The 27,890-nt window shown below is 40.8% G+C and overlaps 2 protein-coding genes across 4 annotated transcripts in view; both read right to left on the bottom strand.

The window, feature by feature from the left end:
- The window catches only part of LOC127054830 (uncharacterized), a 296,455-nt gene that overhangs the window by 1,358 nt on the left and 267,207 nt on the right, over nucleotides 1-27,890 (bottom strand). The gene's annotated exons all lie outside the window — the stretch shown is intronic.
- POU1F1 (POU class 1 homeobox 1) lies at nucleotides 1,002-21,041 on the bottom strand. 2 transcript variants are annotated; one of them, XM_050961187.1, is made up of 6 exons: nucleotides 20,900-21,041; nucleotides 16,388-16,537; nucleotides 12,976-13,221; nucleotides 7,723-7,887; nucleotides 4,676-4,736; nucleotides 1,002-1,215 (listed from the first exon to the last, which is right to left on the bottom strand). In XM_050961187.1, exons 1-6 carry the CDS (start codon nucleotides 21,039-21,041, stop codon nucleotides 1,002-1,004), a joined length of 978 nt encoding a protein of 325 aa, XP_050817144.1. The 2 variants fall into 2 exon arrangements, with proteins under 2 accessions (XP_050817144.1, XP_050817155.1); XM_050961198.1 differs by having other exon boundaries at nucleotides 16,388-16,459.

Genomic DNA, 27,890 nt, shown 5'->3' with positions numbered 1-27,890 from the left:
ATGCGCGAGGTGTTTACAATGTCCACTATTGCGGTATTGATCTGAGCAGGGTCCATGCTTGCTGTGCTATGGCATTTGCACAGTTCACCCAGGAAAAAAGGCGCAAAATGGTTGTCTGCTGCTTTCACGAAGGGAGGGGTGAGGCTGTACCCAGAACCACCCGTGACAATGATTTTTGCCCCATCAGGCACTGGGCTCTCAACCCAGAATTCCAAGGGGCAGCGGAGACTGCGGGAACTATAGGATAGCTACGGGATAGCTACCCACAGTGCAACGCTCCAGAAATCGACGCTTGTCTCGGACCATGGACGCACACCGTCGAATTAATGTGCTTAGTGTGGCCGCGTGCACTCGACTTTATACAATCTGTTTTATATAACCGGTTTATGTAAAATCGGAATGATCCCGTAGTGTAGACGTACCCTTAATTACCAGGTCACTTTCCACGGAGTTCAATGATGCTGAAGTTTAGCAGGAGGACCAGCCCCTGATCAGACAGCCTCCTCCCTTGGCTCTAAAGGTTTGGTGCTAGGAAGGGGCACTTCAGTGATCCTAACAGCTGTAGCTTTTCTAGAAGGTTTGTGAAGCTCATTGCTGTTGGAGTGAGGAGCACATAACACAAGTGTGCATGTGCAGTCAACATTTTCACACACTGCAGTACCAGTAAGTAACTTCTTTGTAATTAACACAAAGGATATCATTCCAGATCTTTTGGGCAAAATTCACATTAACTAGTGAGTGTATTGTACTTAGGGTGCAATTTGTAACACATTAATCAACTAATGCAGATTGACTAGTTGACAGCTAAGCAACTGTCTCTCCTGCTCAAATACATATAGTAACAATGTTTCCGATCTTTTTACATTAAGATAAAGCCCACTGAAGTTATTACAGTTAAAATTGACTAACTTGTAAAGGAAACGTGTTTCTGTTCAGACTTACAAAATACTTTAAAAAAAAATCCTAAATGCCCAGAAATCCTCAACTATGTACAGGAAAATTTACCGGCACTCGTGATGCTCCTTCATAATGGAACTAAAGGTGTTCTGGTGTAAACTTGTCTTCACTCTCTTTTCCCTTTGTCTTCGGTTGCAAAACCAAACTCTCACAACTTCCTTCTCAAGGTTAAGCCCCTCAGCCATCCTCATAATCTCTTGAGAAGAAGGCTTACTTTGTTCCCCAAAGTTTCTCTCTAGAGCTTCTTTAGCAGCAATGCTGGAAGAAGGGATACATAAAAATGCCCCTTTTATTGACTTTGGACATACTCAGGTCATGGCTGCTATTTTAGACTAAGCTGCAATGATATGAACATTAAAAATATTGCACTAAGAAAGGCAAGAAACTGCTTTGCTCTCAGTAAAAACCTGAGTTTAAAGGGTATTATGGTTCCATGCTGCCATGAGCTGCAAAAATCTGATAGCAGCGTGGATTGAAGGTAAAGATACTAATAATAATGACTTTATTATTATTATTAGGGGTAACCCATTAAAGGTAGTTCATGCAAGTTATATAGCACATGGCAGGCAACCTATCCCAAGAACCATCATGCTCTCCCCAAAAGTCAGTTTTAGCCTACTATTTGCATTGCAGTAGAACCCAAAAATGTGCTGTGGTTGAGCTGGTACATCATAAAAGTTAAGTGCTATTTTCCTCCCACATTCAGACAGTGAGGCTGAATATAGGTGAAATCTGGCTTCTTTTTTTTGTGTGCTGTTTATGCTCCCAAAAGAATAAGTGCCTGAAATGTGCTTTTAAAAAAGCAATTAGGATGAGAAGCTTGATCTTGTCACACCTAGTTTTAGCATTAGCTGTATTTTTTTTTGTCCACAAGAGGTCACTGTACACTTGATTCTAGATATGAAGCGTGTTTATTTCTGTTAGGTTCAAGCCACTTCAGAAATTCTAGTACTGGTGAATAACGTTGCATGTAACTTTAGAGTGCCCTTAGTGTAATTTCATTAGTAATACATTTTCTTTTTAATGTTGGGCTATTGATGCTAGCTAGCTGAAAATAAAATATAATTTCCCATATCCATACTATGGATAGTTTGATCAGGTCATACAAAGCTCCTGCACTGGAGTAGGCTAACTCACTCACTGCTTTTCATCTCCAGCTTCTATTTCATCCTCAAGAAACCTACCTAACAATTCTCCCTATCTTCAATGAGAGTGAAGTTCAGATAAGGTATGCTTCCAGCTCATTCTTAAAGAGGTTCCTAGACTGGGGTCCCATGCTCCCCAAGGGATCAGGGAACATTTTCTTATTGTGTCCACAGAGTGCCCCTTGTACTGTATGTATACAAAACTCATCATTTATAGTTTGTAAGGAACCACTTAGTTTTACTGGCTTGCAAATCACAGATGTTTCATGGATGCCAGCATAGCACTGATGCATCAGGAGTGATAGCTAAGCAGCAGCGTGCCATGAAGAATTGGAGATGACATCTGTCCTGTGAAGAGGGGTCTCATATTGGGACTATGACCTCTTCAGTAATTAGAAAAAGGGTCTTTGACTACAAACACTAAACGCCATGGATCTCTGAAGATTATTCCCCCCAACATAGAAATCTAGAGTCATGCTGGCTTTAACAAAATTTAGTGCAAAGCTCTTTGTGATGACACTGGGATTGTATATGTGCTAATACAGGCATTGGGACAGATCTGTGCACTGGAGCCATTCCTGGGTGTTGTTATCATAGTTTGGAACAACCCAGCAGAGAGGTTTCATCATGGTTTAGCTAATAATTGGTTCAAAATACATAATTTTATTAATGTTGTATTATCCCATCTGGTTTTGCTTATTTATGTATGTAAATACTTTTGTTAATGGGCTCTGCTTCCACAGGCAGAGGGAGCTGAACTCCATAGATGTGGGCCACCAAAGGTGCAAAAACAGCGAAAGCCAGCTCCAAGGGACATTGTCCCCATATTCTACCCTATATCACACGCCTCATACAGGGAACACACACTACACCCTCGATATCCACCAAGCGCTTGCCTTTTATCTGTACCGCACTTGGGCCTTCTGAGCTTCATCCTGCCTCTTCCTTACCATTGCAGAATGCTGCTGGGACCACACCCTCTCTTCACAACCCCTCTCTCCCTGGATCTCCCTTTCTATATCGGACTGCTATGCTCTCTCTCACGTTGTCTCCTCCCCCTGCCCCCATCAAGGGTCATAGCCTACTCCATGTGTGCGTAAACCATCACGTCGGCCTTCCATACAGATGTTCCATGGCAGGACATTTGTTGGGAGACCACTTGGTCCTCTGTCCACACTTTTACTGCCCCCTATGCCCTCGCCCCTGCTGCAGTGGTGGATAAAGCAGTTGACTGAGCTGTCCTGCAGCCTGTAACTTCTGGTGAGCCCTCATGCCCACCTCTGCAGTGAGTACTGCTCACTACTTTCCCACACTTGGAATCCACATACAGACCATCACTTGAAGAAAAGATTGTTTCTTGTAACTGGAGGTTCCTTAAGATATGTGGTCCCCATTTGGATTCCAATATCCGCCTTCCACTCCAGGCTCCGTTACTTACTAGTGCAAGGGAACTGAAGCAGTGTCAATCCTCACAGCCTCTTAAAGCCTCGGACGTGCCACGCAGTTGATGCACAATGCATGTGTGGGTCAATAGACACAATTATGAACAGTTCTGGTGCACAGTATGCATGAGCACCCACATTTGGAATCCAGATAGGGACCACACATCTCAAAGAACCTCCAGTTACAGTAAATAACGTCTTCTGCCAACAGGAGCTCTAGTCAAATCCCACTTTCAGCAGAAGCAGCCCTGGAATGCACTTCAAAACTCTATGACAAACACCTATTGGAATATGACCTATAGTCTAAACACATTTTCAGTGATTAGTGTATATAGAAATTCTATAATGTATTATTTCAGTGTTATGTTCAATGCAAATTTATAGTGTGTGTGTATGTATGTGTATATATATATACACACACACACACACAATTCTTTGTTGAATTCTGTGGAAATGTTATTTAATGACATTTTTGGCATCTTTTGAATGCTTAAATAGCAGCATCTAGTGACTTTTCAGGGTTTCTGGGACAACTTCCTGCTGTGTGAAGTTGGCAACCCTGCACTCCCCTCCCTTCTTTCTTTACAGCCTGTGAAAGCCATTCTGCAGAAGCTCCAGAGGATCCGGATCCCTGGCTGAGGGAGGGGAAGATGCTTTTTGCAGCAAGCTTTTCCCCAGACCCACCAGGACTAACCACCACAAGTTATAGCAGAAGTAGTGCAATTGCTCCTGTATCATCAAACCTCCCACAAAGGAAGTTCAGAGGCTGTATAAGCAGCCAGTGGGGTACAGAAGCTTATTACTGAGTTGGACATCTAAAGGATGGGATTACCAGGGATCATAAATGGGTACATTTTTTTACAAACAAAAAATGTGTGTGTAGGGGGGGTTGTTGGAAAAAAATTTAAAGGCTGAAAGTTTTGGTGCAGCTCCTTAGTTGGTTGATAAATGGTATGAAATTTTTTGTGAAAATTTTCACATAAAATTTGTCTGTTTTTCAAATTTTGACTTATTTTTTCAACCAGCTCTAGATAGGGCTTCTAAGGAAAAGTATAACTTAGATTTCAAACCTAATAAGGATCTGAAAGAAAAAGGACTTCCAATACATACTTTTCAGAAGTATTGTATTACCTTATGGTGGTTCTGCGCTTTCTTTTCCGCTCATTCACGCCAACTTTTTCGTTGTATAAAGCTATATTAAAAAAGGGGGAGTTACCTTCCATACAAGATTAAAACAAGTACAAAAATTTCTAGAAACCATTGTTACCAGTCATGTTTTAATACCAGGAATGCATGCCAGATATGGTTGCTGAATGGTCTGCTTTGAAACAGTGGGACATCTGGTGGCTGAATAAGCAGCCAAGAGTCCTGTGGCACCTTATAGACTAACAGACATATTGGAGCATGAGCTTTCATGGGTGAATACCCACTTCGCCGGATGGTGGCTGAATGTTGGAATTGCACTCTTCAGGAGTAAGTAAAGCAGGGGGTCTCAGACTTTTTTGTACTGGTTACCCCTTTCACACAGCAAGCCTCTGAGTGTGACCCCTCCGATACATTAAAAACACTTTTTTATATACAGCGCGCAACCCCCCATGTAATAACCTCATGACCCCCTTAGGGGTCCCAACCCCCAGTTTGAGAACCCCTGAAGTAAAGGTTTATGTTATGAACAGCACTAAAGGAACCTATTTATGTTGGTTCAAAGCTGATTCATTTTTTGAGTGTGTCAGAATCAGTCTGTACATTAAAATATTTCCTGTCCAACCCCAGGTAATGTTTCCCAGGGCTGGATCTTGTTGCAAACTCATAGGCCTGGTTTGGGTTTGATCAGAGGTGATTGTTTTGATTTGTTGTTGTTGTTTTGTTTGGTTTTTTTGCAGTTTTGTGCCAATGGGTTTAATGGTCAAAGTGAGAAATGTTGACGTAATTTGTTCCAAGAGATGCAGTTCATTTTCAGAATGCACTGGAGAAATACCAAGTCTATTAGCCTGGATATCCACACACAGGCAAAAGAATTTATACCCATTATGAACATGTTCCAAGCAGCCATGCTGGTTCATGAATGCAGGCTAAGCTCACACATGTGCTGATTTTGGGTGCATCTGAGATTGCATCATTGGCTTCCTCAACCATGGGATATTGTTCTGGGAAGGATTGCTGGGAAGAGATGGGGTCCACCTGACCAAGAAAGGCCAGAGTATCTTCACGTACTGATTAACCAACCTAGTGTGGACTTTATACTAGATTTGAAGGGCCATTGACTAATGCCCACAAGTTAAACAGAAAAAAGCTAGATGTTGTGCAGGATATGGAAAATTACAATAGGCTCACAGGAGCAACAAGAGGGAAATTAGTGGGGGAATCTGCTCAACATACTAAATGCCTATACACAAATGGAAAGAGTATGGGGAATAAAACAGGAAAAACTGAAAGTGTTAGTACATAAGCTAAATGATGACAATTGGTATCACAGAGATTGGTGGGCTAAATCTCATGACTGGAATATTAGGTATAGGGGGTATAGCTTGTTCAGGAAGGACAGTCAGTGAAAAAGGAAGTGCTTTGTGTTGTACATCAGGAATATATATCCATTTATCTGAAGTTCAGAAGTAGGTGAGAGGCTGACTATTTGAAAGTTTCTGGGAAAGATAAAAGGAATAAAATAAAGGTGACATGATGATATGGAATCTACTACAGACCATCAAATCAAGAAGAGGAGGTGGAGGATGCTTTTCTAGAACAAATAACAGCAGGCAAAAGGGGCAGCTGCCCCGGGGCCCAGCGATTTAAAAGGCCCTGGGGCTTTTGGAGGCAGCGGCCGCCACGGCTACCACAGCAGCAGCGGAGCTACGGGCCCTTTTAATCGCCACCGGAGCCCCAGGTGGTGCAGGCCGGGCAGTGCTGAAGGGCTGGCTGGGGGAGGCTGACCCCCAGCCCTTCCTCTTCCACCCAAGGCCCTGCCCCATCATTTGTGGTTTGGAGAAGGAAAAACAGGAGTTAACAAAAGAGATAAAAATGTATGAGTTAAATAACAATGGTAAAAACTATCATAACAATGGAAGTATCTTCTTACTTACACATCATTTCTCTTTTCTTAATGATCAGTAAAGTCATTCTAACAGTGATAAAACATACATGATCCAATCTAGTGTGCACTAGATCCTCTTTCAGTGGCACTCCAGAACATATTGCATGCCTCTGAAAGGAGAAGCTTTGATTGTGAGATTAGAAAGGATCAGCCATCTTGGGGCCCGGATGAGAAATTCTGTCAAAGCCGAGTTGGATCCTCAATAGGAAGGAGTCAGCTATACTGTATATAAAAAAGCCACATGCTCACCTGTTTTGGTCTTTGGATCTGGACCTGCTTTCTTCTAACCCCCAGCATACCATCTGCTGACATGCAGAACCTCAGCTACACGGTAGCTCACATGGTTGATTAACGCCAAAGACCATACGCTGCCAGGGGCTCTCCTCATCCTGAGCCAGTTATGTGCTGGGCAGGGCTTCCAATGTAATTTACAATAGCTAACCTATTCTAAATCATGTCCTAAATCATGCCTCTGCCACAGAATTCCAGGGGCTTGTCCAGCAGCTGGGGTTTTGCAGGACATAGGGAAGGGAATCCTTCAATGGCAAAGAGCAGATGTCAACACGCCATGATAGCCCCCACCCTACTACTGTTATAGGGGGCATGGTTTTTGGCTAGTCACATTCCTTTTCCCATTGCCACATCCCTTACACCTGTAGTAGGGAGCAACATTGGTGCTCTGCCATTGGAAGATCTCCTTATACCAGTGATTCTTCCACAGCCAGCTATTGTCTTTTGGACTAGAATTCAATGATAGTGCATCAAAAAACAGCTGCCCTGCACCTCAAGATCTGGGCTAGTTTGCATGAATGGGCTTCAGGGAAACGAGGGATGTATAAGAGAGTCACATCTCTCTAATTTGTGTCGGCCACACGTTTCTGGCAGGTTTGCTTCCCTCTACCCACGACACAGGCATTGGTCCTACTGAATTTAATGCATGTACTGATCCTACAATATTTATATTCAAATTCTCCATCTGAATAAACAAAAAGCGGGACCAGTGGAAGTTATACACTACTAGCCATTTTATACATTAAAGAGCTTCTTATAAGGGTAAGACTAAATTCTAGAGATATTAAATATCTACCTCCTATTTGTTCTGCTTCTTCCAGCCACTTGGATAATATCAATTTCAGTTTGCAGGCATTCTTGAAGCTTAGCTGCAAATTTTCAAATCGGCAAATAGTTGTTTGACTGAACTCAGAGCCATGCACAGCCGCCAGGGCTTCTCCAACGTTTGTTTGTGTATAGCCTGTCAAAAAGCAATAAAGGGAAAAAAAAACTTGAGTAACCTAACCTAGCTTATTTACATTAAGACACATTCTGCCTTGGTCACTGCCCCCAAAACATACTTTTGGCAAGATGCCTTAAGCATTTTCTTTGACTGTTTTTGATCTGACATCAGTCTTACTCTGCAGTAACTTCCAGTGGAATTCACGAGTGTAAACAGGTGAGATGAGTATCCGTCCCCATGTCTATCATGAGACATATGCAATTTGACCAGTATGATAATACAGGCAGGAAGCAACAGCAAATGATCATGCAGTAATTCTGCACACAGAATTACAAGTTTCTTTTAATGTTATAAATCTGATTTAAACCCAGAAAAGAAGAACAATTCAGAGTTAAGACTTAAAAATCTAAGAATATACTCTGATTTTTACTCACACCATTGTAACTTCTGTGACTGCTGCTTCTCACAGTAATCATTATTGTCCTGTTAAATCTCATTTACGCTCAGTTTGTTGTGTCCACCTGCTGATTCTCCTCATATACTTGGATTCTTCTTATGGGGGAGAGTCTGTCTTTTCATTAAAAGCAGCAAAGAATCCTATGGCACCTTATAGACTAACAGACGTTTTGGAGCATGAGCTTTCATGGGTGAATACCATACATGCATCTGACGAAGTGGGTATTCACCCACGAAAGCTCATGCTCCAATATGTCTGTTAGTCTATAAGGTGCCACAGGATTCTTTGCTGCTTTTACAGATCCAGAGTAACACGGCTACCCCTCTGATACTTGTCTTTTCATTATGTATCTGTACAGTGCCTAGGACAATGGGGCCCTGATCTGTGAGCAGAGGCTCTAGGTATTACCATTATGCAAAGAAGAATGTAAACAACAAAATAAAACACAATTTCCAGTTCCATTTCCTGGGTTGGTCCTTTCTCTCTCAGGCCTGGGCCACACTTCAAAAATTCTATCGACCCAGCTATGTTGCTCAGGGCTTGAGAAAAATGTCATTCAGTAAGTGCCGTAGAGGTCAGCCTAGTCCCCACTGTAGACACAGCTAAGTCTTCTTCTACCTCCTTCCCATAACAGGCATAATCCTCAAGGTGCTGAGTGTCTTTCCCTCCTATTGATGTTAGAAGGTAGTCAGGGTGCAAAGTGCCTCACAGTATCAAACCCTCTGTCTGTATTAACGTTAACATTTTGCCCTAGCAGGGCACTGTCCATTTCAATTTAGGCTGTTGGTACATCCCATTTTTATTAACAGCACTAAGACCAATCCTGCAGTCTCTATTCAGTCACATTTGTTTAAGTCAATGGAGTTTTGAGTGTGCAAGAATTCAGGATCATACCACTGTAAATAATTACTACTGAAGTACTCTTGGGCATAGGTAATCTTGCCCTTTCTATGACTGACAGTTAAATAATCACGATATACAGCAAAACAGCACAGGTCATAAACACTGTTTCAGACAGCATACCCTTGCTCTAGCCTTCATTTCTGTACTGTAAATGGATGGTAATAACCCTGTAGCTGTAGAGATAATACAGATGACTGTTACAGCCATATAAATTACATGCTTTTATAGAGCTGTGTTTTACAGTGGAGTCATGCCATATTCTGTAATGATACAATCTGTTGTTATAGTAGATAATGTAAAAATGACAACTCTTAATTCATAAAATAAATTTAGTATCCATGAAGGGGCTGGATTTGCAGTGTTTGACACACACAACATCGTTTCAGTGCAGCACAGACAGGACCAGGCTTCCTCACTGTACCCCACCAGTGAGCTTCCATCTTGTCATGGAGGGAAATCTATAGGGGTGATAGGGATAATGCAGCACCAGTGCCCATTTAATTTTTGTACAGTACAGAGGCTGCCAGTGAGTGTGACATGATCATCTATTCACCAGAAACCAAGCTGAGATCATCCACACATTTCACATCATCCCCAAGTAGTTCTCAGATGGTAACAAACTGGTCACCACAATACTCAGCAGTGGTTAAAATAAATCTAAAACTGGAGGGAATACATGAATCTGAGAGAAGTCCAGGTTCCCAAAGAGCAAAACAGAAGTGCATGTATGTGTGAGAGATAGGGCATGGAGCTGCCCCACCATCTTCTCCCTCCACCCCACCCCCACACATCACACACTATGGCGTTCCAGGAAGAGAGAAGGAACTGGCAGAGCCACTCTGTGCCCCCAGGTTTCCAGCTAAGGAACGGGAAGCAGCTGGCAAGCCAGCCTGTATTTCCCAGAAGAGGCAAGTGAGTTTGAGGCAGGAGGCTCCCTCCTTTTCCTTCTCTGCCTCCCAAAGAAGGGGAGAGAACTATCAGGGGGTCAGGTGTGAAGAATCAGGCACATGCTGATAGGAGTCTCTCAGACTGAACAATTATTCTCCTCCTGGCAAGTGCTGGGGATACTCCACTTACTGACAAAAGGGCTTGGAGAAAGCTGCCATTTCCTCCGAGGCTCTGAATTCAGATTTTTCTGCTTGAAACATGATCATTTCACTGGCCATCAAAGAGGCAGGAGAAGGAAGACCTCAGTTCCCCCAAGAAGCAGGGGCCTCTCCCTCAAAATAGGGTGACCAGGTGTCTGATTTTCAACTGGACCACCCAGTCAAAAAAGGACTCTGGTGTCTCCAGTCAGCACTGCCAACTGGACAGTAAAAAGTTAGGTCAGTGATGTTGCGGAGCTAAGGCAGCCTAGTCCCTATCTGTCCTGGTTCTGCGCTGTGCCCTGGAAGCTGCCAGCAGGTCCAGCTTCTAGGTGGAGGGGCCATGGGGCCATGCACTGCTCTCACGCCGAGCATCAGCTCTGCACTCCCACTGGCTGGGAACTGTGGCCAATGGGAGCTGCAGGGGCAGTGCCTGCACTTGGCGTGCTTCTGCCTAAGAGCTGGACCTGCTGGCTATTTCTGGGGCATTCATAGTATGTAGTCAGGACAGGCAGGAAGCCTGCCTTAGCCCCCCCGGTGCACCACTGACCAGAAGCCACTTGATTAAGCCCATGCCCCGACCCTGAGCCCCACTCCTCAAACCTGGACCCTCCTCCTTCACCTCAACCCCCAACCCAGAGACCCCTTCCACACCTGAACCCCTCTGCCCCACTTCTCATCCTGGAGTCCCCTCCTGCACCCCAACACCCTGCCCCAGGCTGGATCATCCTTCCACACCCTGAACCTCTCATTTTTGGCACTATGCTGGAGGCCGCACCCCTAGTTAAAGCCCTTACCCCCTCCTGCACCACAACCCCCTGCCCTTGCCCAGTGAAAGTGGGGGAGTGAGAGTGGGGGAGAGTGAGCCACTGAGGGAGGGGGAAATGTATGAGTGGGGGGCATGGCCTCGGGGAAGGGGTCAGGCTCAGGTGTTTGGTTTTGTGCGATTAGAAAGTTGGCAACCCTAGTTTTTAACTGTGTTCTCCCATGCTTTTTCCAAGGCCTTATCTACACGGAGTTACACTGATTTAACTAAGGCCTGCGTACACACAACATTTGTACTGATTTAACTAAATCTGTTTAGAAATTCTTGTAGTTAAGGCTGTATCTATGCTACAGAAACTATGCTGACATAGCGCCATAGTGTAGATGCATTGTATGCTAGAACGAGTTTTTCTGCCAATGCAGTAACACCTCCCCAAACAAAGTTATGCTGCCAAAAGCCCTCTTTCATAAGCACAGCTGTATCTACACTAGGGGGTTGTTGGCACACTATATTGCTCAAGGGTGTGGTTTTTTTCACATCCCTAACTAAGATAGCTCTGCCAATACAGGTTTTAAGTGTAGATCAAGCCCTATTCACTGTAACCCCCTTCAATTAAGAATGAAGTATCAATTTTGTTTGTCAGCATGGAATTGATTTCAGCTACTGATATAAGCTGAGTTTAAATCCATTTCAGTGTCACACAGGGATTTTGCCTCAGTTTAAATAAATCTGTTTTAAAACCAATCTGAGTTAAACAAGTACAACTGTGTGTGTAAACAAGTCTTTACTTTAATTCCTGTATACTGGTGAGAGGTCACCCTATATGTATCAATTGGATATTTAAAGGAAAAAACTTGGAGTACAATTTTAAAGAAAGGGTTGAAGACTAGAGCTGGATGGAAATTTTCCATCTAAAATGAAAATGGCTTTTTGACTAAATGGAAATGTATTGCTACAACAGCTGCTTTCTTTCTTAAAAATGGTTTTTATAAAAAAAAATGTATTTTTTACTATTTTGGGCAACCAACTTGGTGAAAATGGATAAAATTTCACTTTTGTCAATTTTTCACAGGATAAAAATCATTTCCTGTTCAACTCAATTGAAATCACTTTAAAATGTATCATTTTGAATCTAAATCATACCTTAAATCAGCCTTACAACTTGTACAACTGCCTTAGTGAATAATTTTTGACTGGCAAAGTATCATCAGGTTTTTCACTATCATAGTAACAAGTAGATTTTGTATCTGGTTTGGCAAATTTTCATGACAATTCTGAAAGGCTGAATTAAATGCAATTTTACAGTATGATTTGTGTAATAGATCACACTTTCCCCTATAATACAGCTAGTCCAGGTAATAATAATTTGCTCTCAGAGGCAGACAGAAGTAGTAGATACTGCCAGGGCCGCCCAGAGGATTCAGGGGGCCTGGGGCAAATCGGGGGAGCTGCGACACTTGTACTCACCCAGCGGCGGTCCGGGTCTTCGGCAGCATTTCGGTGGTTGGGGGACCGTTAGTCGCTCCACGTCTTCAGCAGCACTGACGGGCCCCCCACCGTCAAAATGCCGCTGAAGACCCAGACCGCTGCCGGGCCAGGGCTGGCAGGGCCCCTGCGGGGCCTGGGGTAAATTGCCCCACTTGCCCCTCCCCACCCCGGGCAGCCCTGGATACTGCAGAAAGTTTTAAAATCACTTACTATTCTTGCAAAAAGTTGCAGAAAGCTTGAGGTAATTATTTCTAAACAAGTATTCTAGGTATGGAGAAAGCTTGATAAATGTGAGGCAGGTTTTAAATTATAAAGCATATCATATGGACTAGAATATAAAACATACGGAAATAATTGAGCTTTCATTTGGATCTTCAGACTATAATTGGCTTGTAGAAAGCACATACCTAGCTTAATTCTCCTCAGTTTGAACTCATTGGCAAACTTTTCCAGTTCTCTGATTTCAGGGGAATCCATGTCTATTGGCTCTTCAACAGACTTGGTTTTTCTGCGGAAATCCTGCTTGAAGTCAGTGGCTGCGGGATCATCTCCAAGGATAGACTGGTGCATGGGAGTGAAGCCATGCCCCAGAGCACAGGAACTGGCACTCAGTGCATGTTCAGGGAATTTATAAAGGCAAGGGGTCAGGCCACCTGCATGAAGCCAAAAAACACAATTTGATATAATCATTCTCCAGCATTGCATAATAAATCTTTGTGCCAACTACTAACTGTTAAGCTTTGTAATATTACATTCTATAGAAAGGAAGGACTAGCCAGTGGTTAGGGCATCAGCCTGGCACGGAGGAGACCAAGGCTCAATTCCCTGAACTGTCACGCTTTGCCTCAGCACCTTATCTGTGAAATGTGAATAATAATACTATGTGCTATGAAGTGTTCAAATACTATGAGAAGGAGGGCCATATAAGTACTTTAGATAGGGACAGGTACTCAACCGGTGCAAATTAGCATCATTTTCATTGAAGTAAATGGACCTATGTCAGTTTACACCAGCTGAGGATCTGGCCCATAGTCTGTGTTAGCTTTCTGGTACCAACAATACTACTTTATAAACTACATGTGATATGCAGATTTGGTAGTATATGCAACCAATTTTAATGGGACATTTCCTTGAGTAAAGAGTACTGGATGAAGCCCAATGAGTGATAAGATCATCACTTTATAATTTTAGAGATGAAAGTAATTGCACAAGAATGAACTACTTTATGGTAAATTTTATTCATTATTGGACTACACAGTTCCATTTAATCAAGATCAGGTGCTCTTTGTGCTGGGCACTGAACAAACAGAGAGACTCACTGACCTGAATAGACAAAATCTGATATCTTCCACTGCTGCTTGCATTGTTGTTGCAGCGGTGTCAGTCCCAGAATTTTAGAGAGACAATGTAGGTGAGGTAACATCTTTTATTGAACAACAAAAGTGGGTCTGATAAAAGATATCACTCACCTTGTCTCTCTGAAGTGATATGGCAGACAAAGCACGGGAGAAAAGAAAAATTCTTACCCTCATTTTAGAGCTGGGGAATCAAGAGAGTAATTGACTTGCCCACTCAGGCAGTCTGTAGTATAGTCTGGAAGTGAACCCACATCTCCAGCCCAGCATCTAAACCACAAGACCATCCATCCTTTCTCTTCCTTCTTTTTTGTTCTTTTCTCTTGTTCACTGCCTAGATTACATCCTCCAGAGAGTTGGGAATACAATGGAGGTTCTAACCCTAGTGATATATTAAGTCGCATGCAGTATGACTGTGAAAAGGGGGAGGGAGTTGTTAAATCTCTGAAGGGAAAAAGACTAAACAAGAGAAGGACTTGCCTTGCAGAGTGCTGACTCCATTCACCACATTGGGATGGGGCATGCTGCAGGTCTGTAAAATGCGACTCTGGGAGAGACTTGCTGATAACATCTCTGGGGTTGCAGGCTTGATGCCTAAAAGGAAGTGGAAAAAAGGAGAGACTACAGCAACATGGAATTCTTTTGGTGTAGAAATAGGTTGATATTTCTGAATAGAAACTCTCCTCATCTAATGATTCTTCTTCGGTGGACTTCCCATAGAGATCTGAGCAAGAATTTCTGTGCCAGAGACACAAGAGGAGACAGAGAAGCAGCAGCATTTGGCCATGTGAAGAAAGAAAGAGTCTTACTTGCTGTCCCAGAAAAGTCTACATAAGGAAACATTCACCTATGCTGATTGATTTTTACATTTCCCCTCCTCCTCATTGAAATAAAATGCTGTGTTTGATTTTGGATTAGTTTTGAGCCATGGTTATTTCCTGGTAAGTCTCTTCCCCTGGCATCATTACATTATTTTGCTGGTTGATACTTGACTTGAACACCTTTATATTGAACAAATTCTCTTCTCTCTTCAGTGTGGTATCTTGAGAACTGCACAGGGTGCTAAAACATCTTTACAAGTTGCATCATAAACTCTATTGATCCTCTGTGTGAAAACAGTTCATATTGTTGCATGAGATGTGGAAAAGCATAAATTGAATTAAGTGAGTTTTCTTTGGCCTCCACACAGAGTTCCTTCCACTCTGAAGGACTGACATTCCTACATGTCAGCTACAGTGTCTCTGTGAAAAGAAACCATCCCTGATGTGTTTACTCTGGTTGAAAGAAAGTTGTTATTACTCAACATAAGTACCTATTTCAAAGCTTGGCAGCCTGTTATTAATCATAAAGCCTGCAGTAGTCTGTGCAAGACTAATGCTTTTATACCTACTAAACCATGTCAGACACTGGACATTTCCCTTGATGTTTCATAACAAAGTATAGTGGTATCACACATACAGAAACCCCACTATCACATAACAATGTGATTTTCATTGAGAGTATAAGGGACAATCCTGATCACCTATAGCCATCAGCTGTTAAGGTGTGACCTCAAACTTTTTGTTTTGTATCACTAGATACTGGGAGGGAAGAACAACATGGGGGTAGGCGGAATCCAGAATATGCCTTTTTCATTCCCTACCTGCTCCAAGTCAGCTTAGAAACATAGAATATCGGGGCTGGGAGGGACCTCAGAAGGTCATCTGGTCCAACCCCCTGCTCAAAGCAGGACCAATCCCCAGATAGATTTTTGCCCCAGATCCCTAAGTGGCCCCCTCAAGGATTGAACTCACAACCCTAGGATTAGCAAGCTAATACTCAAACCACTGAGCTATCCAGTTTTGGAGAAAGGAATGGGGACTCTGGATTGAGAAACAGAATGTTCACAAGCCAAAATCTGAGTCACAATTAACTGGATGTTTGATATCTTGTCACAAGTTTTATGAGCTCCAAAAATGGCACTACATTTATTTTTGTTTCTTTAATTGATCTCACCCTGGGTGGATGATTCTGAAGCAGCTCTGTCCTGTGCTGAATTCAATAAAAATTCCATAATCTGTCATAATTTTTATTATTTGTACTGCATAGGGCCCCGAGGCCCCAACTGAGATTGGGGCCCCAGTGCACTGTACACACATACAGTAATGGCAGAAGACAGTCCCTGCCCCAAAAGAGCTTCCAATCTAAGTGCACAAGACAGACAATAGGTGAGAGAAAGGAAGCATTATCCCAGGTCATAGACAGGGAAGTGAGGCAGAGAAAGTAAGTGATTTGCTCAGGATCCCCAGATAGAGGCTGTGAGAGAGGATGAAACTGAACCCAGTTCTCTGGAGTCCCAGTCCAGTGCCTTAACCATAAGGCCATCCTTCCTCTCATTAACCTCCATTTCCTCAGCCCCTCTGAAGGAAAATTCCCCTCAAATAATTATGCCAATAACTAACCTGTTAGAGTGAATCTCTCTTACCTGCCATCACCCCATAGGTAGACTGTTGGTTTCCATAATGACAGGAAGGGACTGAATAATGAAGACCTGTAGATGCGTTTCCCAAAGTTGCCATGGAGAAGTGCACGTGGGAACATTTAGGAGTATGGACCAAAGACAAAACAGACGGGACTGGTAAGAAAATGTATGAGGATTCAAGATACATCCTTTCAGTCCAGAGGTAGAGAATATCTTTGTACTTTGTTTTTGCCTGTATGCTAACCATTCTACCTACACTGCTTTTTAACTCTCAAGGTAATTCTGTAGGAAACAGCCTACAGTAGGTGCTCATGCCTCAGCAGAAAACAGACTAGCTAACTTTTAGCCAAGAGCAATGATTTATCTCACCAGGTCTTAATTTATTATCTCAAGTGTAATAATTTAGGCATCCTGACAAGCTCTCCTCTTTACATGTGTATGGAGATCAGGCCCGAAATATTGTTCTGTCTATTTTTACTTTAATCTTTTCTAAGTTCTTGAAAAGCGCATCAGCCCCTAAAATGAAAACCCTAAAAGAAGCATATATAACCAAGAGGACAAATTTCTATGTAGGCTAAAGCCTACATTTGCGCATGCAGTGATTTGAGGCAGTCACCTGAAGACACCTTAAAAGGACCTGATTTTTAGAAGTGCTGAGCACCCACCCTCTGAAAACCAGGGCCCTTTAAAGTGTCTCCAGATGATCATTCAAAAGTACAGACATAAAAACTTCAAAAATTTAGGCCTAACAACATTTTGTAATAGCAGCGGCAATAGAGCCACAAGCATGTTGTCTAAATAGTTTGCGCAGGAGTCTGGCAGGCAGCAGGATTGCTGGCAGAAGTTTGAAGAAGAGAACAAGGAAATAGATTCCGTTGTCTGCTTGGCTACACTATTATGTATCAGGCATCTCAGGAAATCAGGTAAGGGTTTAAGAAGCAGCATTAATAAAATTATTGGCCATCAAGGGCAGCATTTCACGCTGACAAAATATTCGGTAAAGTTTTCTGAATCCCCAAATGTTGGGCTATTGCTGGTCAATTCTGTGAATAAAAATCTTAATAATTTTGGCTGACTCTAATGAAGAGATTGAAGGTCAGATCTCTGCTCCGTAATGTCTAGTGTCAGCATCCCAAAAATCTATCATGCATTTCTGCATGCATGCAAGCAAAACAGGAAGTCTGGTTTTTGAAGATGTTGTATATTAAAGATACGTGGAGATGTGCTAAATCACACAGAATGAGAATATATTGTCTCCCTCTAATGGTTGACACATGAAAGAACTTTATGAGTCTGCTGTGGCTTCCAAATAATAGATTTAGCCCTCTCCCACAAACAATAGAGAGGCCATGCTTTTGACCTTTTCAGAAATTCACCTTGCTTCAAAATGGCCCCAGCAACACTGAATCTACATCTGGGCTCGTTCAGGAACTTATGACAACTCAAACTGGGTAGCCCTAACTGTAATTTCAATATTGGTTAGTGGGATGGCTATTCAGTGAGCTGAGTTAATTGAGTTTGTGGTATTTGTTCACGTCTTGTTGGACATGCGTCCACATCACAGAAAACCTAGTCACAAATCGGCTCCTGTGTTGGCAGCCACAGTAGAGAAATCAAGGAAAGGTTGACATGAGAACTGAACTTAGGGTGACCAGATGTTCTGATTTTATAGGGATAGGCCTGATTTTGGGGTCTTTTTCTTACATAGGCTTCTATTAACCCCCACCCCCATTCCGATTTTTCACATTTTCTGTCTGGTCACCCTAACTGCATAACTTGGTTACTATTCGTGGCTAATCCTTCTACATCAAAGCTGAAGCATGTTGCTAAAACAGTCTGGAGAAATGTGCACTGCTTTCACCCTTGCTCTGGGACTAAAAGGAAAAATAGACACAAACAAGTGGATATTTTTAAAGTACTGGATTGTATATGAATTGTCTCTAAGAATACAGAACTAGGTTGGTTTCTTTGATTCTTCTGAATTGTATAAATGCACAGAAGGATTTCTGCAGTATAGCAAAAATGCTAACAATGATCTATGAAATTTTAATAGTTTACAACATTGTTATTATCATGATCATCAAAGTTCAGATATTTAGAACTACACTAATATAGTTTACATACACGTTTTGCACTAGTATAACAATGTTAGCTGAGGGAGGAGGTGGCGTGATTTTTACCACCAATATAGTTATACCAGTACAGCAGCTACTGTTGACACAATTATACTGGTATAAGGGGACCTTAGATAGGTATTGCTTATTCTTCTTTCCATATGGGAATAAACTATAGTGGTAAAGCACATTCATACCAGCATAACTGCATCCACACTAGGGACTACTATACTGCTTTAACTATACCAGTATAGATAAAGCTGTACCACTTTTGTGCTTAGACAAAGTCTTATTTTGAATTATTTGTTTGCTGTTGAATTTTGCCAATCTGCAGTTTCCTAATCCACACATCCCATGATTTTCAGACATAAAAGACTGACATTTCCAACTTCCTGGCAATATTTTAGTAACAGATGCTGGAGTGAAGTCTTAATTGCTAAGATATTTTTTAAAATAAAATCTATTCCAGAACATCTCTCTAATAATACATATAGCATACAGATAACATATACTTGTCTAAAGTTTATGATGCAGTATCTTTGCTTTTGTGTGTGTGTGTTCAGTTACTTGCCGATTAGCAAAATTAATTCACATGCAATGAAGCTACAAGGCCCATATGCATTGTGAGGGATTTTGTAATTTTAAAAAAATAATTAAAAAATGATTCAGTGTAAAAATCCTTATACATTTCTTTTTTGCACAAGTTCTTTATACGGACTCACCATAGCACTGTGTATTACAGTTCTTGCCATCTGTATTAAAAACTTAAAATCTTCCCCTAATACTAATAAATGTTCTATTATTGCTTTCTTTATTCTATGCAGTGTTGTAGCTGTGTTGGGTCCAGGATATTAGAGAGACCAGGTGGGTGAGGTAATATCTTTTATTGGATCAATTTGTGTTGGTGAAAGAGACAACCTTTCAAGTTTTAAAGAGTTGTTCTTCATTTCCCCCTTTCCTGAACCTGAAGAGTTCTGTGTAGCTCAAAAGCTTGTCTCTTTCACCAAAAGAAGTTGGTCCACTAAAAGAAATTTCCTCACCCACTTTGTCTTTCTTTGTTCTAGGACTGTATACTGCCATTCTTGCTATGGGTAGTAATACAATAAAATAAGAAATGCAGAATCACATTCTATTAGGCAAAATTTCCATTTACTTCAGTGGGATTTGTGCCTTAGGAAGGACTGCAGACTTGGGCCTATGATTATTAAACACTAAAGCATAGACTTAGTAAAAGGCTTCGTTGATATTTTCTTTACTTTGGAGCATGTCAGAAAAGAAACAATTCAGAAAGTGCTACCATAAAATGGATATAGAAATTTGTCCTCTTTTCTATAATTTAAGTTGTCCTATGTTTTTCTAACAAGCACTATGAAACATTTTGAGCCCCCTATTTAATATGCAATCATGTTGTCATCAATACTGTCAATTTTCTGTGGAGTGTGCTGTACGTAGGGGGTTCATTTTTCTTCCAGTTGAAAGATGTTACTTCCAGTATGCTTAACAAGAGATCATCATTTTACTGAAGACATCAAGTAAAATTCTCCCCTCCACGCAACTCAGTTTGGGTCATTGAGTTAGCTGAGATTAATATTCAAGTTTTCTCTGTTTCTGAACTTTTATTTTCATTCATTCAAAAGAACAGAAATGCCAATGAGATAAAACTCCAGTTCTGTATATTTTCAGGTAGCAAGCACATTTTATGTCTCTTAGGAAACATTCGATTTTTATTCAGTTTTAACATATAGTTAAAGTTAATCATACTAAAATTCCTAGTCAGATAAAGGTGCCAACTTCAAAAACACAGAAGGATGGGTCCGATGCATTTAAGTAACTGCGGCACTTATGAAAATCTCACCCAAATCCTAGTGTCTTTACTCAGTATTTATTATATTTAATAAAATGTTAATTTTCCCATTAATGGGGTGTTTTCCCCAGCTAATGCCATTAGCATCTGTCTCATTTTAAGTATATCACCCATTTGAAATCATATATGTATATATTTATAAACTGCAGTTTCATAGGCAAAATATAATTTGGTTTATTTCAGAAGACGTTTGTCACTGAAGACTACTTTGCATTACAAGAGTTTGATAGTATTTGTAGCCAGTACATCACTGTGCTGGTAAAATACCTCAACCTAATCCTATAACAATTTTAGAGATGGCTACAAACTTGGCTAAAATGAAAAAACATTTTAGTCACACTAGATGTATTCATTTTTACATAGCCTTGTGAAAACTTTCCTGCTTTAAGATAGTCCCTAGTCACTGCAGAGCTGATATGAAATAGCTGTTCCTGTGTTTCCCTATCTCTATGTTAAGTTTGGCAACATTTACAGAAAGAGGGTAAAGCATTTAAAAAGAAAGTTAACAAGAGCGTAATTGTTCTAGTAAAAAAGTACCTGTAGATACGACATTGGTAGCATGGTTGGAGACGGGCAAGCATTCTGCAGCGCTATGATGCATTATCAGAGGCAGAGCGGGAGAAGAGTCAGAATTCAAGGGGACGAAGGTGTCTGCTGAAGTAAATGCTTGGCAACTCATTCCCACAAAAGGAGAAAAGACAAAGAAACACCTTCCCCTATTTTCTAACAAAATATATCCTTATTGATTAACAGCAGTCAAACTCTATTCCAGTTGTCTTAACTTGCATATATACATAAACAAGGGCTCCAGAGCCTAGGGAGGTCGTGTGCAGGTATTTATACCACTAGGAAATCCCTTTATCCATGTTAATGTTCTTTTCCCAGCAGTATTGCTATATCAGCCTAGAGCCTCCTTCCTTCTCACCCAAACATAATAGATGCCCAATTAATGGGGGGAGAAGAGGGAAACCGGAGACGTGATTTGACAGATACTTTAAATCAGGCCTTTTGTGAAAGAACAGTAATCAGGGGGGGAAAAAAAAGGTGTCTCCAAAGTTTGTAGAGGTGAGGCAGGTACGGTTAATACTGAATAGCTTTCCATAGCTAACACCTGCTTCAAAAATCTCACTCAGGAATTGTTTTGATGGCTACTTGGCAGAGAAATCAAATGAAAAAGTCTATGAAAGAATGTATAGAAAAATTAATCTAAATTAATCTAATGCCAAGAATTTGCATGAATGTCAGCTGACTCATCACATTTGCTTAAATCAGTGCTATCCATCATAGAATGAATATATCTAGCAAAGAGGCTCTGAACTTTACATAAGTAAGCATAAACTGCTAAATGTTTATCCAAGCTAATTTATGTATGCTCTTGAAAAGCTATGTACACAATATTTTAAGATTCTGAAAGAAAACAACAAATACTAGAAATTTAAGCACTCATACATTCATTATTATTGTTACTATTTATTTGTACTATCATAGCGCCTATAAGCCGTAGTCAAGGACCTGGACCCCGTTGCACTAGGCTCTGTACAAACACAGAACAAAAAGATGACCCTTGCCCCAACTATTGCCTTTGCAATCTAAGTGTTTCATTAGCATGAAATTGCAATGGCCACATTACTCAGGAGTAGTAAGTCCCCCAGGGAGTTCAGCAGACCATCCCAGAAAAAGTGTGGGGAAAATCCTTATACTATACCACACAATCCTATATTCTGTAATTTTTTATAGAAAACACACTGAAATCAAGGCAGCTATGTAGAGTGCCCTAATCCAATAGTACAGGGCTCAGAGATGCATCAAAATGTCTTTTAAAAAAAATCACTTAAAGTGGATTTGTGGCATCTTAAAATGCCATGACTTTAAAGACTGTTCCCTTAAGCTCCTCTAGGGCTAGAATAAGCAAGCGTGTCCCACTGGGAAGCTGTGTCCCTCTGTATTTCTGAAGACATGAGATCTAACTCTGACTTTAGGAAGTTTTTACTTCTTTAAAACACATGGATAATCTTTGGTTGTTACACTTAAAAAATTAGATATGGGTGGGTCAGATCCTTCATATTGTTTTTATATGTGTTATGTCAATTTGCCAGGATATATTTGTAAGACTGATATTAAGCCAAATAGCCAATCTGCTGAACACTTGATATTACCCCTGAAAGCGCCTCTTTCGGCGGTGTAGCTGTAGTGATGCCATTAAGAAATAGAATATGTACCAATTCAGAGGAAGGCCATGTGGACAAAATCCCCAAAGTCCTCCAAACAATTTTACATCTGGAGGTATCCATAGTTCACATTTTCTCATAAGTCTGTCTTTAGTACTTAGGCATTTCAAAAGAATTATAGCATAAAGGATGATTACTAATGGGATTAAGCTAAGGTACAGAGCCATGCCCATAACTTCTTAAGTATAAATCTAAGCTTAAGCATTGCAGTAAATATCAAAATTTTAAGGACAAGTGTTGCAATATTGCAGGAAACATTTAAATTTAATGTATTGCCATCTAAGTTTATTCATTCTGGGCGTGTTCCAACTTACAATTAGTCAGTGGAGAATCGTCCATTGACTGACAGGTGATGGATCAGAATGTATGCACTTTATTTAACGGCTTTTTAAAAAAAGCCATTTCCATGATCCACACAGACACTGGATCAGAGCATGGTGTGGTAGGAAACTGAGACAGAGGATAGTTTACATCCCACGGACATGGCCTTAATGCTTAAAGTGGTGTTAACTGCGTCAGGGGGCATGTGTCATACACAAAGTAGTTTTGACCGACTTTTCACTGCTCAGTAGTGGATGTGTAATATCCTGGCTCATTAAAACTGTTACCATCAGAGTTAATGAGGCTCTAAACCAATGTATTGAATAATGGAGAATTTATAAAATACTCTTTGATTTTATAATCATCTAGCCGCAATTCTGCTGCTCCTATTCTCACTGACAAGCATTCATTTCAATATTTTATTCACTCAGCAGAAATTAACTCCATGAACTGAAAAGCCTGAATGTTTGGGCTCCATAGAGATGGACTGCAAAGACACGGAGAGGTGAAATCCACTTCTCCTGACCAAAGTCTTCAATGGCTGTGACTCTAGCACATGGGCTGGAACAGCAGCCACAACCCCTCTATGCCATATATAGAACTATATAGAACTGGAAGGGACGTCACCAGGTCATTTAATCCAGTCCCCTGCACTGAGGGAGGACTAAGTATTATCTAGACCATCCGTGACAGATGTTTGTCTAACCTGGTCTTAAAAACCTCCAATGGCAGAGATTCCAGATATTACCTCCGTAGGTAATTTGTTCCAGTGCTTAACTATCCTTACAGTTAGGAAGTTTTTCCTAATGTCTAACCTGCAATTTAAGACCATTACTTCTCATCTTGTCTCAGAGGATAAGAAGAACAATGTATCACCCTCCTCTTTATAACCACATACTTGAAGACTATTGTCATACCCCCTCCACACACACACACACAGAGTCTTTTCTTCTCCAGACTAAACAAACTCAGTGCTTTCAATCTTTCCTCATAGGACATGTTTTCTTGATCTTGAATCATTTTTGTTGCTCTCCTTTGGACTTTCTTCAATTTGTCCACATCTTTCTCAAAGTGTAGTGCTCAGAACTGGACTCCCACTCCCATTGAGGTCTTTTTAGTCTTGAATTACTTCTCATGTCTTGCTTACAACACTCCTGCTAATACTTCTGAGAATGATGTTCACTTTTTTTGCAACATTACATTGTTGATTCATATTTAGCTTGTGATCCACTAGAACCCCCAGATCCTTTTCTTCAGTACCCCTTCCTAGGCAATCATTTCCTATTTTGTATTTGTGCCTCTGATTATTCCTTCTTAAGTGTAGTATTTTGCATTTCTTCTTATTAAATTTCATCCTGTTTATTTCAAGCCATTTCTTCAATGCATCAAGATCATTTTGAATGTAATCCACCAAAGTGCTTGCAATCTCTCCCAGCTTGGTATCGTCCACAAACTTGATAGGTATACTCTCTATGCTATTATCCAAATCATTTATGAAGATAGTGAATACAACCAGACCCAGGACAGATACCTGCAGGACTCTACTAGATATACCCTTTCAGTTAAATTAAGAATCACTGATAACTACTCTCTCAGTAGGGTTTTCCAATCAGTTGTGCACCCACCTTATAGTAGGTTCATCTAGGCTATGTTTCCCTAGTTTCCTTATGAGAAGGTCATGTAAGACAGTATCAAAAGCCTTACTAAAGTCAAAATATATCACATATACTGTTTTCCCCCTACCGCAAGATTGGTTAATCTGTCAAAGGAGGATACACCTCTACCCGATATAACGTGACCCAATATAACACGAATTCGGATATAACAAAGTAAAGCAGTGCTCTGGGGTGAGGGGGACAGGACTGCGCACTCTGGTGGATCAAAGCAAGTTTGATATAACATGGTTTCACCTATAACGCGGTAAGATTTTTTGGCTCCCGAGGACAGCGTTATATTGAGGTAGAGGTGTATTAGATTGATCTGATATGATTTGCTCTTGACAAACCCATACTGACTGTTACTTAATCACCTTATAATCTTCTAAGTGTTTACAAATTGATTCTTTGATTATTTGTTTCATCATCTTTCCAGATATTGAAGTTAAGATGACTGGTCTGTAATTCCCTGAGTCAGTCGTATAGTACCTATCTATAAAAAGGGGAATATTTGCCTTTTTCTAGTCTTTTGGGATCTCTCCTGTTCTCCACCAGTTCTCATAGATAATTGCTAAAGGCTCAGAGATCGCTTCAGCCAATTCAAATATTCTAGGATGAATTTCATCAAGCCCTGCTGACTTGAAGAGATTTAACTTGTCTAAGTAATTCTTAACTTGTTTTTTCCTTATTTTAGCCTCGGATCCTACCCCATTTACACTAATGTTCACTATGTTAGTTGTCCAATTACTGCTTTTTTCTTTTTTTTTTTTTGGTGAAAACAAATTAAAAAAGCCATTTAATAGTTCGGCCATTGCTGTGTTTTCTGTTATTGTCTTTCCCTCTTACTCTGTCTTTGGTCTTTCTTTTGCTTCTAATATATTTGTAAAATGTTTTCTTGTTACCATTTATTTTCAGAACTAGTTTAATCTCATTTTGTGCCTTAGCTTTCTAATTTTGTCCCTACATGCTTGTGTTTTTGAGTTTCAGGTCATTGAAGATCTTCTATTTTAGCCAGAGTGATCTGTTGCCATACTTCCTATCTTTCTTATGCATTAGGAACGTTTGCTCTTGTGCCTTAACAATGTCTCTTTAAAAAACTGCCAGCTCTCCAGAATTCTTTTTTCCCTTAGACTTGCTTCCCATGGGATCTGACCTAACAATTCTCTGAGTTTGCTAAAGTCTGCTGTCTTGAACCCCATTGTCTTTATTCTGCTGTTTTCCCTTCTACCATTCCTTAGAATCATGATCTATCATTTCATGATCACTTTCACCCAAGCTGGTTTCCACCTTCAAATCCTCAACCAGTTCCTCCCTGTTTTTCAGAATCAAATTTAGAACAGTGTCTCCCCATAGTCATTTTCTCTAGCTTTTCTAACAAACAGTTGTGTCCAATGGATTCCAAGAACTTGTTGGATAATCTGTGCCCCTTTGTATTATTTTCATAGCAGATGAGGGTAGCTGTAGCTTCCCATTACCATTAAAGTCTGTGCTTTGGATACTTTCGTTAGTTTTTTTAAAAAGCAAAACGACCAGACAGAACTCATCCACCTCTTCTTCCTGGTTAAAATATCTATCGTAGACTCGTACCATGATTTCCTTGTTTTTTATCCAGCCCACAAAGAGACTTACTCTACCAGCCCTTCATAGGTGACCAAGCCTGTGAAGTACAGACGGTGCACATGCATCCCTACGTGGCTACTCAGCCAGCCAAATCCAAGCAGAACCGCTACACAGGACTTGGTGCTTCTCAAGTGGAGGGCCTTGTTCTGGCTCTCTGTAACATAAGTGAATTTCATTCTTACAGGTCTTATTTTCAGAGCTGCTAAGCTGCCACAAATGCAACTTATGTCAGTGGGAGCTGCAAGTATTCAGCACCACTGAAAAATCAAGCATGTAGTAGATTTCACTATCTTGAAGAAACAACATTAAAGAGGTCATGATAATTACTCAAGATTGATAATACTGGTAGAACTGAACATTACTAACATCAGATGCTACACATATGCGTTTCTATAGTCTACACTCTACAGTTGTGCAATACTGCTTTGGGACAATTTCTGCTATTTATGAATAGCTGCAGAAAATGTAACTCTACTAATTCAGGGCATGTCTACATTTACCTCCGGAGCGATTGAGTCAGTGGGGGGTTGATAGACGGGATAAACCAACCACCAAGCGCTCTTCCATTGACTCCGGTACTCCACCAGGGCGAGAGGCACAGGCGGAGCTGATGGGGAAGCGTTAGCAGTCTACTTAGTGCAGTGAAGACATCACAGTAAGTAGCTCTAAGTATGTCGACTTCAGCTACACTATTTTCGTAGCTGAAGTTGCATAACTTAGACCGACTTATCTTGTCCCCTCACCCCCAGTGTAGACTAGGTGTCAGTGAGTTACATTAGGGAAATAACTGGCTTATGCATTTAATTCCACTCTTGGAAAACCTGTACAGATCTTACCTTGTTAAACAATAATTCCATTGGTTTCCTCCAACCTCTTCAAGGTCATAAATTTAATATTTGTATTTGTAATATACTCCATGTGGGAGAAGAGAAAGTAACAGCACTAATACAGGACTGTGATTTCATTTCATAAGAGGTAGAAGTGGTGAAAAACCATTGCAAGAAGTAGGTCTCAGAGAAATACAGATTTGCTGGAATATGTTTTAAAAGAGTGTTTGTGGCAGGAATAATAACCACATATGATAATTTAGAATTATATACCCTATCTTAAATGAATACACCTTGGAGGAGAATCCAAACAAGATGATCCAAAATAGGTGTCTAAAATTATGCTTCCACATCCGCTTATAGATAAGTGGCCTGACTGTCAAAATTTCTGAGCAATCAGCAGCTCCAATTTACTTCAGTGGAACTGCTGAGTGCTGGCAAACCGGAAAATTAGGCCGCTTATCTGGGTACATTAACATGGAGTGAGGGCTTATCTTTAGATCCTATTTTTTTCTGAATGTTCTGAACATTATGAGCCAAATCCTGAAAGGTGCTAAGAGCCTCCTGAATTGTACTGAGTGTCCTAAACTCCTAGACTTTAAGACCAGAAAGTACCAGCATGATCATCTAGTCTGACCTCCTGCATATTGCAGGCACCAGAACCTTACCCACCCTCTCCTGTAATAGGTCCATAACTGCTGGTTGAGTTACTGAAGTCCTCAAATCATGATTTTTATAGAATTCAAGTTATAGAGAATCCACCATTTACTATTGTTCACACCAGCAAGTGACTTGGGTCCCACGCTTCAGAAAAAGGCAAAAAAAACCCAAAATAAAACAGGGTTTCTGACAAGCTGACTGGGGGGAAATGCCCTTC

The sequence above is a fragment of the Gopherus flavomarginatus genome, chromosome 1 (assembly GCF_025201925.1).
Source record: "Gopherus flavomarginatus isolate rGopFla2 chromosome 1, rGopFla2.mat.asm, whole genome shotgun sequence".
NCBI lineage: Eukaryota > Metazoa > Chordata > Testudines > Testudinidae > Gopherus > Gopherus flavomarginatus.
The sequence above is the reverse complement of the archived record's forward strand: the minus strand, read 5'-3'. Positions and strand labels throughout refer to the sequence as shown.

Excerpts from the sequence above, each read along its gene's own strand:
- POU1F1 (XM_050961187.1), bottom strand. The coding sequence starts at position 21,041 with ATGAGTTGCCAAGCATTTACTTCAGCAGACACCTTCGTCCCCTTGAAT. Across the intron at positions 16,538-20,899 it reads TACCAATGTCGTATCTACAG|TCCCGTCTGTTTTGTCTTTG; the intron begins GTACTTTTTTAC and ends TTTTCTTACCAG. Across the intron at positions 4,737-7,722 it reads AGAAGCAGAACAAATAGGAG|CTTTATACAACGAAAAAGTT; the intron begins GTAGATATTTAA and ends TTTTTAATATAG.